General features: G+C 40.0%; 1 protein-coding gene across 6 annotated transcripts in view; it reads right to left on the bottom strand.

Moving 5' to 3' along the window:
- The window catches only part of zmp:0000000660 (arf-GAP with Rho-GAP domain, ANK repeat and PH domain-containing protein 2), a 164,403-nt gene that overhangs the window by 9,984 nt on the left and 141,591 nt on the right, over positions 1–12,828 (bottom strand). For all 6 annotated transcript variants that reach the window (XM_040043485.1, XM_040043487.1, XM_040043482.1 and 3 more), the window contains 5 exons: positions 9,587–9,661; positions 8,577–8,694; positions 5,662–5,784; positions 3,571–3,704; positions 1,237–1,319 (listed from right to left, as the gene is read on the bottom strand). In XM_040043485.1, coding sequence (XP_039899419.1) covers positions 1,237–1,319; positions 3,571–3,704; positions 5,662–5,784; positions 8,577–8,694; positions 9,587–9,661 — 533 coding nt within the window. The remainder of the gene's footprint in view (positions 1–1,236; positions 1,320–3,570; positions 3,705–5,661; positions 5,785–8,576; positions 8,695–9,586; positions 9,662–12,828) is intronic.

Raw genomic sequence — 12,828 nt, 5'->3', positions numbered from 1 at the left:
GAAAAATGACGAGAAACAAGGACTAAATGAAAACGCACAGACTAAATACGCATAGGAGGTGATCAGGGGAAGTGGAAACAAATGGGGAAACAGCTGATTAGAGTCAACATAATGATGCCACAGGGGAAGTAAAACAAAACACAATGAACATGTGACACCAGACCTCTTCAAAATAAAACAGGAAACATAATGAGACGCAGAAACACATGAAGGGCGAGGGAGACTTAAACACAGGGGTGAAGACACAAGGGGATTCGAATAAACAAACGTTAACAGGGCAACATGGGCAAAATAGAAATGAACTTAGATAAGCTAATGAACTTTAACATAAACCATAAACATAAAAATATATTAAAACTCAAAACGCTGGATCGAATGATCGTGATTGTGACGATGCAGCATCCATTTTTGGTAAAGATGACTCACCCACATGCAAATAAGCCAGAAAAATGTCCACGGGGGGTTTGGAAAAAATCACAAAATCTGCTTTGTATTTGTTGCCTGACCCCGGTGACACAGGCAGTTGTGTCTGCGATTCAGCAGGGAATTTGTGCCACTGTTGTTTTACCGGTGGAAGAGAGAAAGCGACCTGTGTTTTTTCGGTAAAATCTCTGAGGTAATGAAGGCCCTTCGGTGGCGGAACAATTACACAATGGTGCAAATTAATAAATGCACATTAGCGGCACAACACAGGACTTCACCACAGGCTGGAAGGCAGAACATCCATTTTCCTGGAATTATACAGGCTGCAGAAGATGCTTTACTCTGTGTTATGACTAAAACCTATTCCGCTATTCCAAATTAGTTTTGTCCATTTGCAGCTGTAATTTTATCAGCAGAGATGCGGATGCATTTCACTTAAACAGTCAAAGAACCAAAACATAAAAAAATAAAATCTCCCACGGTGTACTATTTACATTTTTGCTTCTAGGTATTTGGTTTTAAGAAAGTGGATTTGTGTTTTCTCCCCAGTTTATTGCTCGCTTTAAACAACCTAGCATCAGGTATTAAAGGCAGTGCTTTCACATTAATTCCACTGCAGCTGTACTTGCTAATCAACAGTGAAGATGAAAACTAACAGCATGCACCAAATCAAGATGTGTATACAAGACTGCGAATTGGGATGTTTACATTATTCCAGTACAGGAGAAAAAAAAAAAGAGGGTAAATCCTTCTCTCAATCGTATAATTTTAAGGAGGATGTTTTATTATACAGGATGTGTGAGTGCTGCTTACTTGGTTGGAGGTTTGAGCCTCTTCTTCAGGCCCAGGTAACACTTCACATCCTTCAGTGGGATTGTTTTCTCGGCTTTAGCGCTCTGCAAAACCAAACCAAACACATTTTGAGGGGGTACGGTGGCACAGCAAAGACTGCATTCAGCAACAAACACAGAGAAACTCATGGCCATTTTTATAGGTACACCTGTTCAGCTACTTGTTAATGCAAATATCTAATGAGCCAATCATGTGACAGCCACTCAATTTATTTAAGCATGTAGATGAAGTTCAAACTGAGCAACAGAATGAAGAATAAAGGTAGTTTAAGATCTGCTGATCTGCTGGGGATTTTCCCACACAACCATCTCTAGGGTTTACAGAGAATGGTCTGGAAATGAGAAAATACCAATATAACACGAGCGGCAGTTCTCGGGAGAAAAACGACGTCTTGATGTCAGAGGAGAATGACCAGACAGCTTTGAACTGATAGGAAGGAATGACCGTAGCTCAAATAGCCTCTCTTTATGGACATGAGCATCTCTGAATAGAAAACACATTGAACCTTGAGGCACATGAAGACCCAACCAGTAACAGTTAACATTGAACAATAAAATGTGGAAAATGTTGCCTGGTCTGATAAGTCTCGATGTTAGTCACATGGTAGGGTCAAACATCCTCCACAGTCACCAGATCTTAATCCAACACAGCACCTTTGGGATGTGGTGGAACAGGACATTCACATCATGAATGTTAAATATGCACCAAATGTGTGATGATGCCATGTCAACATGGGGCAAAATCTCTGACTTAAGGCAGTCCTGAAGGTAAAAAGGAGTCCAGGTCAGTACCAGCGAGACGTGCCTAATAAAGTGGCCAATGGGTGAACACTCTGTTCCTGAGTGATGGTGTTGAATAATGGTCAGGAAAGTGTTACTGCAGAACATAGACGATGGCACAGCAGAGCTCACCTTTGACATTTTGGATATAAAACCTCCTTCTTTTCTAATATTAGCAGGAACCTTTGTCATAATTCGTGTATAAATATTTGAGTTCTGGGTCAAACCGTGTTTTGTGAGGTCACTGTGACCTCGAACTATCAAATCAGTTCGCTTGAGTCTAAGAGAAAGCTTGCACCATACATGATTAAATTCCCTCCAGGTCCTCCCAGGATGAAGCGCTCAAAAGGATGAGACGGACGTGAGGCCAGAATGTGAGGTCGCATGTACCTTGACCTTTGACAACCGTAATCTAATCAGTTTTTCCTCAAGCCAAAGTGAATGCTTATGTCCAATTTTAAGAATCCCCTCTAGGCATTCGACATATGCCGGATTCAAGACGATGGGCGGATGGTCAGATGGACTGACGGATGGACCAAAACATGATGCCCCCGACTGCCAGCTGTCACCAGAATGGAGGCGTACAAAGGAAAAACTGCATATTGTTTGGAATAATTATCTAAATTCAAGGGGGAAAAATAATTAAATTTACTGAAATAATTAAAACTACAATAAAATGCCAACAAGTGCCATTCCACAGAATCGCAACACAAATCATTACCGGCAAAAACCTCTTCTTCCAACTGACAAAGAACAAAGTGAAAGAGAACAAAGCGAGCGAAATCAAAGTTGTAGCTTTGCCTCTGACACCTACGCATCACAACCCACCACACATTCAGTGTTTCATCCAGCATAATCTGCACTAAGTACAGACCTGGCAGTAATTGCAGAGGCCAAGGAATATCAATTAAGTTCCAGTAACACTTCTAATTTCCCCTGCATTTATGCAGTAATTAGCTACTCTGGTGCGACCTTAAAATAAATAAATAAATAAATGAAGCTTTCAGTGAAAGTACACCTCCCCGTACACACAACGCCAACCTTATCCATTTCCCCCTCCCACCTAACCCTCACCACCCAAGCCTACTGCCAGAACTACTGCACCCCCATCAATTATTAACACTTCTTCACACTCCTTTACGAATCCTATGTTTCTGCAGAAATGTGCTGAGAGGAAAAGCCCTCTAGGGAGCTCGGTCCTGCTGGTCGTCTCTGAAGCACGCGTCGCATTCTTTCCCTTTTTAAGAAAATTTTCCTTCTTAATTTGAAAATTTGGAACCTTGAGACAAACACGCTGCCGGGGAGACGAAGCGCAGACCGGCTGGATTTTTGGTCTGTTTCGGTCGTAGTCGTATCGGCTCCATTCAAACACATTTCGGCTTTCTTGAGCAGCTCCATAACCTTTTAAATTACCCCGGGATTAATGGCGCACTCTGTTCGCCGGAGACACTGTGTTTCCATGGCGGCGAGTGTTTGCTGTAAATGTGACAGCAGATTAAGGCGAAAGTGTACTTACTTTGATATCCCTGTAGAGCAGCAGCTTCTCTGAATGAAGCACAACATACTTGTCCTGAAATTTGTGCCCTGACAGCAGTTTGGAGCATCCGTCACTGAACTTCAGATAGTTGCCTTTCAGAAAATGCTTCTGATCTGTTGTGAAACAGGGAAACGCTGTATTGGAAAACAGAGAATTCGAGGGGTTCTGGGTTCGCTCACAAATCTGTTGACCTGTATTTATTTTTAATGAATGCTTTTAATTCAGTAAAATATATGCAGGGTTGGTTGGATACTACCACCACACAAGCTGCACATTTTGTCCAAACTAAACTAAAACTGTACTCACTGAAGGGCATCTACCTGTTACTGTGTCTGCCTGCTCCAACTGCATATCCATTCACTTTAGCTAACAAACTGTAACATGTTTGCATCTATAACCACGTACAAGTTTGAATTTTGGGGGATACAGTCAAATATATACATGACTTTTATCAATCACTATTTAATTACTTAGCTAACCACCTGTAGTTATTGTCCACTGTAATCTCATATACCTATACCCTTTTATGTAATACTTACAGCTCTAACACCATAAACTGTAATTAAATACGTTGTACTTGTTTTTAAATGTTAACTCATTTATTTAGTGCAATGGTTTATTTATTTTATTGCTTTATTTTTAGCTGCCATTTTTACTCTGTTTAATTTTCATCAAACTATTTCCTAGAACTGAAAGTACCTGGCCTATCAACTGCTTTAGCTTGATGTTTAGACCACTTATTAATTGTGGCTAATAGCAACAACAGGGTTAGCATTAACTTCAAGCTATACTTACTTACAGTCTGAATTGGTTTAAATACAGCTTTAAATAATTTCCTTACATCACCCCCCCACCACCGTGCTTCACAGCTGGTATGAGGTGTTTGTGCTGATATGCAGTGTTTGGTTTCCTTCAAGTATTGTGCTGTGTATTATGGTCAAACATCTCCACTTTGTCCAAAGAACAGAAGTTTTGTGGTTTGTTTCGATGCAACTTTATAAACCTAAACTATGCTGCCATGTTCTTTTAAGAGAAAAGGGTCATCCTCTACCGAACCTGAAAACAGGCCATGCTCGTTGAGACTTTTTCTAAATGTTCTTTCATGAACTTTAACATTTAACAAGCTAATTGACTCCTGTAGAGTCTGACATTTAGCCCTTGAATGTTTCCACTTGTAAATAATCTAATAATCTCTCACTCTAGAATGATGGACTTCAAATTGGTTGGAAATGTCTTTATAACCCTTCCCAGAATGATGGGCAGCAACAATTGCTTCATTAAGATCGTTTCTGCTTAGCATTTTGTTAACACGCATCTGTTTGCTTCAGACCAGCAAACTTCAAGACTTCTGTTTTACCTTTCAATGCTCACACTTGCCGATGATGAGATGGTCAAGTGCATTTGATTAGCAGCACATGGCTGATACTTAACTATAACTAAAATACTTTCTATGAAAGCAGTAAGACTTAGTTTTCTGGCTTTTTAAATAAATAAAGACACTTTTTGAGTTGTTCTTCATCAAAGCGTGTACGCACCCAATCTCAAAGCCTTCATTCATGTCCTGATATGCTAATCCAGGGGTAGGTAACTCCAGGCCTCCAGTGCCGGTGTCCTGCAAGTTTTAGATGCGTCCTTGATCCTACACAGTGATTCAAATTGCTAAATTACTAAAGGACACCTGTCTGACTGCTGAAGTTCTCCAGAGGCCTGGAACTAATCATTTGATTCAGGTGTGTTGACCCAGGGTGAGATCTAAAACCTGCAGGACACCGGCACTTCAGGCCTGGAGTTGCCTACCCCTGTGTTAATCATACAATTTCATTACTTTTATGAACAAATACTATGAACAAAAGTGTTGTACTTGTACTACCCTCGAGTAAAAGCACAAAAAAGCACAACATGGCTGGCTATTATGAGTTTAAACTAAACTATTATAACATAAAAAAACAGTCATCAATAAATGAACAAATGAGCTGTTGAGGAATAATGATGATCTGAGAAATAGTAATGCTGGATAACAAGATATGGAACAGCTGCTTCTTCTTTTGTAACATCTACAGCATACTCTACCTTCCCCAAGAAGTTTGAAACCTACAAACTTCTTTATAACAAGAAAAGCAGAGCTGGGGTAGTCCAAGGAGCTCCACTCCAACACCTGCTCAAGTATCTTCTCACTGTGGTGCAACGGTCGCTCTGTTAAAAAAATACATGATTTAATTAATAATAATTTAGCTCAGAAACAGAGAAATGATTAAAGCTAAAGTATGGCAACGATGGCAGGGATCTGAAGACAAAGTGGTCACAAAAGTCTTTTGTGTTCTCTCATCTCACACGAATTATAAACACACAAAACAAAACCACATCATAAAATCCATGACAAACTCCAGTTAGCCAAATAACAAAATTATGTTGTTTCCCCCCCAGTTTCATCACAGAACAGATTAAATTATCTACAGCATATCAGGGCCTGATTATAAAAACACACTCATGTGCAAAATAGACCTATTATCTCTTCTTAATTGGCGAACAGGGTACATGCTATCAGCCGAAAAAAGGAAGATAATTTGTGTACCACCACCCCTGCTCCGATGCTTCCATCTCTACACTCCCCTGTTTTTCATAACCAAAGGAGGTTTTAAAATAAATAAATAAATAAATAAAAAAAGGGAGGAAGGGGGAAAAAAGAGCCACAATGGCATAACCTATTCATAACAGTGGGCTTATCTTCTCCCTGGAATCTCTGCAGGCCCAGGCCATGGAATTAGTTCCTCATTTCCCCACAAATATTAGCTCCCCTTTTCTGCTTATTGTCCTCGATAACAGTGTTTATCGGTAGCTATATTCCAAAATGGCTAATTAACGCACTTCCCCTCCCTCCTTTATGCTTTTACGAGCAAAACCTGTCACGCTACCGCCTTCGAAATCGCTTAACTATTTACTGTTCCACAGACATATTGTTTTGGCATAGAAAATATGCTGAACCTTCAGCAAATATATTCAGTATTCAACACACCTTCATTTTTAGAAGAGGACGGCTCGTCCTCTGTAACTTTGTGGAGAGCAAAACAAACACAAGAGTGAGGTGTAAACTTTCAGTGAACTGCTCCGTGACGTGCACGGGGGAGCGCAAGCTAAGCAACTTCGCGACAAAGCTCAACTTCGTCTGTAGGCCCCCGCCCCGTTCTTGACGTATACCGCGTTATGATCAAATGCAGCACGTGTAGTGCGTGAGGCGGCCTCCGTGCATATTAATGCAGGATGAGGTGGGTCATCTTTCTAGGTTGATCACGCAGGAAAGATGAAGGCAATTTATGACGTATGACGGTAAGGATGATTCATTTATGTGCATATCAAACTGACGATGCTTGGCTAATTTCCCTGCATGCTGCCGCGTTCACAGGCGCTGGTTCATTAGAGATAGCATAATCTCTCACCAGGTCCTCGGATAAGAGGAAGTGTGATCTTTGTATGTGCCCCTAAATGGAAATGGCCACTTGAAAGGTGATGCAATGTTAATTGGACCGACGGAGAACGTGACGGCAGAAAAGTTTAGAGGGAAACTTTCATTTCATTTATAACGCAAGTTCACATTTTACTCAAAAAATTTGGAGGTCACAGAGAAAAAGTGTCCTTTAGTTGTAATGCAGCAGGTGTATAAAAGTTTTAGCAGTCTGGAGTCAAAGCCAAATGATAGCACTGAGGAATGAAAGCAGAAGCTGGGTTAAAAGAAAAAGATGGGAAATTGCATATGATAATAACATCCATAGTATGTGTAAATTACCTCGTGACATTAACCGACGTTAATGTCAAAGGCAAAAGTCTTCACAAAGATCAGTGCGCATAAAAACTTCTGTCTTTGTGAATGTAGCATTTCAGTTAAAGAATAAATGACCTTTTCATCCCAACAAAAAGTACTTATTGCTAAAGAGGTGCTTCTTCAGTATTAGGCTATTTCCTTCAGATGGATTTTAAGAAGTCGCAATTAGTGAAGTGTTGTTGCACAAGTTTGGATAATCTGAGGGAAAGAGCTATATGTTATATTTAAAAGCGGATTAAAGTAACAGACAAGTTACAGTGGAGTGAGGTTCAATAGTTAGAGACATATTATACTCATTTCCAGCTGAATGCTTTTATTCTTGGGCTCTGTTGGGCCTCGATAAAGCCCCCTTAGATCGTCTACAATTTAAATCAAGCCAAACAAGAAACAGACATAAAATCTGATGATTGGCTAATTTCCCAGTGTGCACGGGTGTGTAAGTAGGTAGTGACTTCTCAAGCTATTACTCATGCCCACGCCATGTCTGCATACTGTGCTACATGTGCCGCACATAGTGACAAACTATGTGACTGCACCATTTACAAATCACAGCAAACCTCAGTATATATGCTGATGGCAAATATATACTGGCAAACCAACCAAGACTAAAAAATAAAATAAAAACTAAAAGTGACTTGTAAATAAGGCAGCAAATAAAAATACCTTCAAGTAAGTCGAGGACAAAAAAGCTTGCTTTCTATGCTCACTTCACAGGAAAAATAAACTTATGACTCATGACTTCGACACATTAAAGTGAAAAATAACAAAAAAGGACAATCTCCTTCTCACTAGGAAAGGCTGTTGGTTTGAAATGTTTCACATTCAACCAATTACAAGTAGCTGCTACAATCAATCGACATTGCGCAGGTAGGAGGCAACCAGTCTCAAAACAGTCTCCAAATAAGAGCAACTTGTCTGGGATGTGTCTCTGTACAACAGGGAAACAGGAAATTGCCAACTTGAACCCCTTCAGTCCCAAACTAACAGTAGACTTATTCTGTCTTATTATATGGAGTTTTTCCTTCCTACTGTCGCCAAGTGCTTGCATATTATCACACTGCAATGCCTAAGATAAAGTCCATTGGTATATTCAAACTCCTGTGAGTTTTTTGTGAAAAAACTGAAACATTTCTAAGAAGGAAGTTTAGTGGTTAGTAACCTGACATACCTAGCTCTCCATTTTCAATGACTTCAAAGGTGGTCCAAAAGTCGTCTGCGTTAACGGCGACGTTCCTCATATTCAGCGCCGTTTCTGCAAGCTCAGTGGGCCGCATGCTGGGGGAGACCTACCATAAATGCATAAAGGGAAACGATCACACAAAGTAGGCAAACTGTGCATATAAAAGGTTAGATCAGGGGTGGGCAATTCCAGGCCTCGAGGGCCGGTGTCCTGCAGGTTTTAGATCTCACTTTGGGTCAACACACCTGAATCACATGATTAGTTCGTTACCAGGCCTCTGAAGAACTTCAGGACATGTTGAGGAGCTAATTTAGCCATTTAAATCAGCTGTGTTAGGTTCAAAAAACCTAAAGCCTGCAGGGACACCGGCCCTCGAGGCCTGGAGTTGCCCACCCCTGGGTTAGATCATAAGCTCTGTGGATCAGTCTCGATGCCTTCAACCATCTTTGTCTTGAAAGAGCCTTTCACTGCTTAACGTGCACAACTATCCGACTCAGTTATGTACACAGCGCACAGTTTACATACTTGACTCTTTATGAATGGCACTGAACTAAGGAAACGCGCCACTTTCCTCCACAGAGACAAATGAAGAATTAATGTTAAACTGCGCTGCTTAGTGCTGCTCTGTAACCCTGTGCGCCCTTGGAGCCCTGCTGTCACCCTGTTAACAAACACAAAAACAATAAAAAAAAAATCCTCCCTAACTTGCACAGGCCTATATGCCTCATAAAATGCAATTACTCAGACAATTAAGTCAAATGTCTCTTGATTAGTTCCTATGTGCGGTACTCCCATCAGGTTAAACCACGGACGTCTCGGCCCAATTCCATCATCCACCCTCGCCTCTCAGTCTTTCCACCCTCATCCTTTCTCCAGCTTCACCTGCCTCCATCCCCTTCCCCATTTTTTTTCACCTCACTACCAAGACCTTTGGGAAAGCAGGTGCACATACACACACAAATACACACCAGGAGCAGTACGGATATACACACTCTCACCTTGATTAAGCAGCATTTCTCTGGCTCTCTCTTCTCCAGGTACACCTCAAAGATCAAGTCCCCAGCCGGAGCAAACTGAGGAGGGAAAAACAGGCAAAAAGAGTCACATCAGCTGAATCCCAACATCGATGAAGCACGATTAATTGGAATCATTTTCTTCTAAATTTCTGCTCCTGTGTGGCACGAATGTAAATGGAGAGAAAGGCGAGAAATGGTTGGAGGATTTTTGAAAAAGCAAAGGTCGTTTTCAGAGCCGGAGGCAAACAGAATCCCGGTAGCGCTAATGGAATGCAAAACCCGGCTAAATAAAGAGAACATGTGTGAGACAGGCGCGCTCGGAAAGGTGGGAGAGAAAGACGAATGTTTCACCTACACCGCAACCGAAATGCTTTCCTCAGGTGTTAACTTTAAGTGTGCTGTCAGTTTAAAAATATTTTGAAGAAGCACCTAAAGATATTTTCATGTGTTATTATGACAATGGAGAAAAAAAACAACACAAGTGTGAGAATGAACCCAGCAGAGAGAGAGATGGGTTTTCAGCCACTGACTTTTTTTTGTATCCTTTGAGTCTTGTGCGAGTGAAATACCACCACACAAAAGAAAAGGAAATATGTTTATTCAGGGTAAAAGCCTTTACAGAATGCTGCTGTTTGGGAAGTGAAACCTGACATTTTTAAATCAGAATGCTATGTGTTTATTCACCTTTTTTTGTATACATTTATTTGAAAATGTAGGTGGTTTCAAAGGCAGATATTTACTCTGCTGGTATTCATATACAGCATATACAGTGATATCTATTCCCATGGCATACATCTGAACGCTGAACAAAACAGCTCTCGGTTGTCGTCATTGTTTCCAATCTTGACACAGCTCAGATTACACTAATCTCCAGCTATTCTGTTCTTGGGTCCTACTTGATTAGTTTCGAATGATTCACAGTTCAAAAATATTTATCTTATACCGGACCTCAGTGCAACCCCTCAGTTCATAAACAGCATTTACCCTTTGAGGCTACCCTCCATTTATACCAAGCCTCTTGTGTTTGGCTGTGCTTTACAAACAGAGTTTTAAAAAGCAGGTTTGTCGGGCTTCAGTCAGCTAAGAACAAGAAAATGAAGATATAATTAACACAAGCTCGTCAAAACTAGATGATTAAAGTTTGTAAAATGTTACCTAGTCTGATGAGCAGTGTTGGTCAAGTTACTCGAAAAAAGTAATCAGTAACTAATTACTGATTACTTCCCCCAAAAAGTAATCCCGTTACTTTGATGATTACTTATTTTCAAAAGTAATTAATTACTTAGTTATTTAGTTACTTTTTAAAAACACGATTTACAACCTGAATAGGCGATAAAGCGATAGATCTTTCAGCCCAATTCTACTTTTTCTGCATAATCCATCATACAAAATGTAATCAAATGGAAAAGTCTCTTTTTTTAACTTGTTTTATCAGTTTTAATCTTTTAACTTTATGCATCAAGCAAAAATGTAATTATATGCACCATTCTCTGACTGGAAGAAATTAGTTTAACATTTAAACCTATTTTCTACACATTCCAGCACATAAAATAAAATATTTTTTGTGTTTACACTCACTCTTTCAAATAGATGCAAGTAAAACACAGCAGAAAATAAATAAAGTCAAAGACTAGCGGTCCTGTTGCTCTATTTTCACCTGTAAAGCAGGACTTGGGTAGGCGGAGGTTTACCCTGGTGCAGGTGTGCCGCGGTCAGTTGAAGAATCCGCGAGTTTCTCTGTGAGTTTCCCATTATGTCGTAGCGCACTCTGTGCTTACTTGGAAGTTTAGGGTTTTTTTTCGCTGTAAAAAGAAGTTTTCTTCCCATGAAGTGAACAGCAGACACTAATGTTTTTGTCACTTTTTATGGAATCAAACTCGAAGTAAGGTCAGTACTTCCACGCTTTAAACGCTGCACGCTCATACTCTCTCCCACAATCGATATATGATCCATTGTTGATCTGCACACAGCTGTTGTCACTAACGGCGCACTCGCTTACGTCACTGTCATGAGACATTCCCGCAAAAAAAATCACGGTTTTAGTAACGCAGTAACGCAGCGTTCCTACAGGAAAGTAACGGTAATCTAATTACCGTTTTTGCGATAGTAATCCCTTACTTTACTCGTTACTTTAAAAAAGTAATCAGATTACAGTAACGCGTTACGCGTTACTGCCCATCTCTGCTGATGAGTATTGATTTCTGCTGCAAATTTCAGATAGTAGAGTCAAAATTTGTCATAAACAAAACGACTTATACCTGCCTTATACCAATGGTTCAGGCTACTGTTGGCATAATGTTGTGGGGGCTGTTTTCTTTGGGTCCCTTAATACTAGCTCCACAAATTGAGAAAACTTGGAACAGTGGTGAACTGTGTTGGTAAAAGTGCTTGAAAAAAGTAATTAGTTACTAAGATAGATTTTCAAAACAAGATACACAACCTAAATATATAAACAAAGCAATAGACCTTTCAGCCCAATTCTATTTTTATACATAATCCATCATATAAAATTGAATCAAATGGAAAGCCTCTTTTTAAAATTGTTTAATGAGTTTTAATCTTTTAATTTTATGTACATTGCATCAAGCAAAAATTAAATTATATGCCTTGAAGAAATTTGTTTAACATTTAAACCTATTTTCTGCATATTCCAGCATATAAAATAAAATTATTTTTTGTGTTTACACTCCCTCTTTCACATAGATGCAAGTAAAACACAGCAAAAAATCTTCTTGATGCATTCTCAATCATCCAGGAAAGTAAATCTCCAAAAGTTAATTCTGTTCATCTGGATGTAGTGTTTTGTGGGAGAAACATTTCATGAGAATTTGCATATTTATGATTAAGCAACTGACCTCCCAGCCCAGTGTTCCTTCAGTGGGCTGGTTTCAGTCATTATGCAAATGTACTGTTTATAAGATTTGGAAAAACCTGCAGTCAGCTGAGACTGAAGAAGTCACTTGGATGAGTGACGAAACGTTTCTCCCACAAAACGCTACGTCCAGATGAACAGAATCAACTTTTGGAGACAGCAAAAAATAAATAAAATCAAAGATTCAATGGCACTAAGTTCAGTCGCTCTTAAATCTATTTTCCCGTTTGGCAGGAGTAGAGCAGGCAGAGATTTGCCCGGTGCCATAGCGGTCATGTCGGTGGGAGGATCCGGGGGTTTCTCTGTGAATTTCACATTCCTGTCGCGGCTTGCTAGGTGCTTGCTCAGGTTT

The sequence above is a fragment of the Simochromis diagramma genome, unplaced genomic scaffold (assembly GCF_900408965.1).
Source record: "Simochromis diagramma unplaced genomic scaffold, fSimDia1.1 OVJJ01000656.1, whole genome shotgun sequence".
In the NCBI taxonomy this organism is placed as follows: domain Eukaryota; kingdom Metazoa; phylum Chordata; class Actinopteri; order Cichliformes; family Cichlidae; genus Simochromis; species Simochromis diagramma.
Note: the sequence above shows the minus strand (reverse complement) of the source record. Positions and strands in the feature narration are given on the sequence as shown.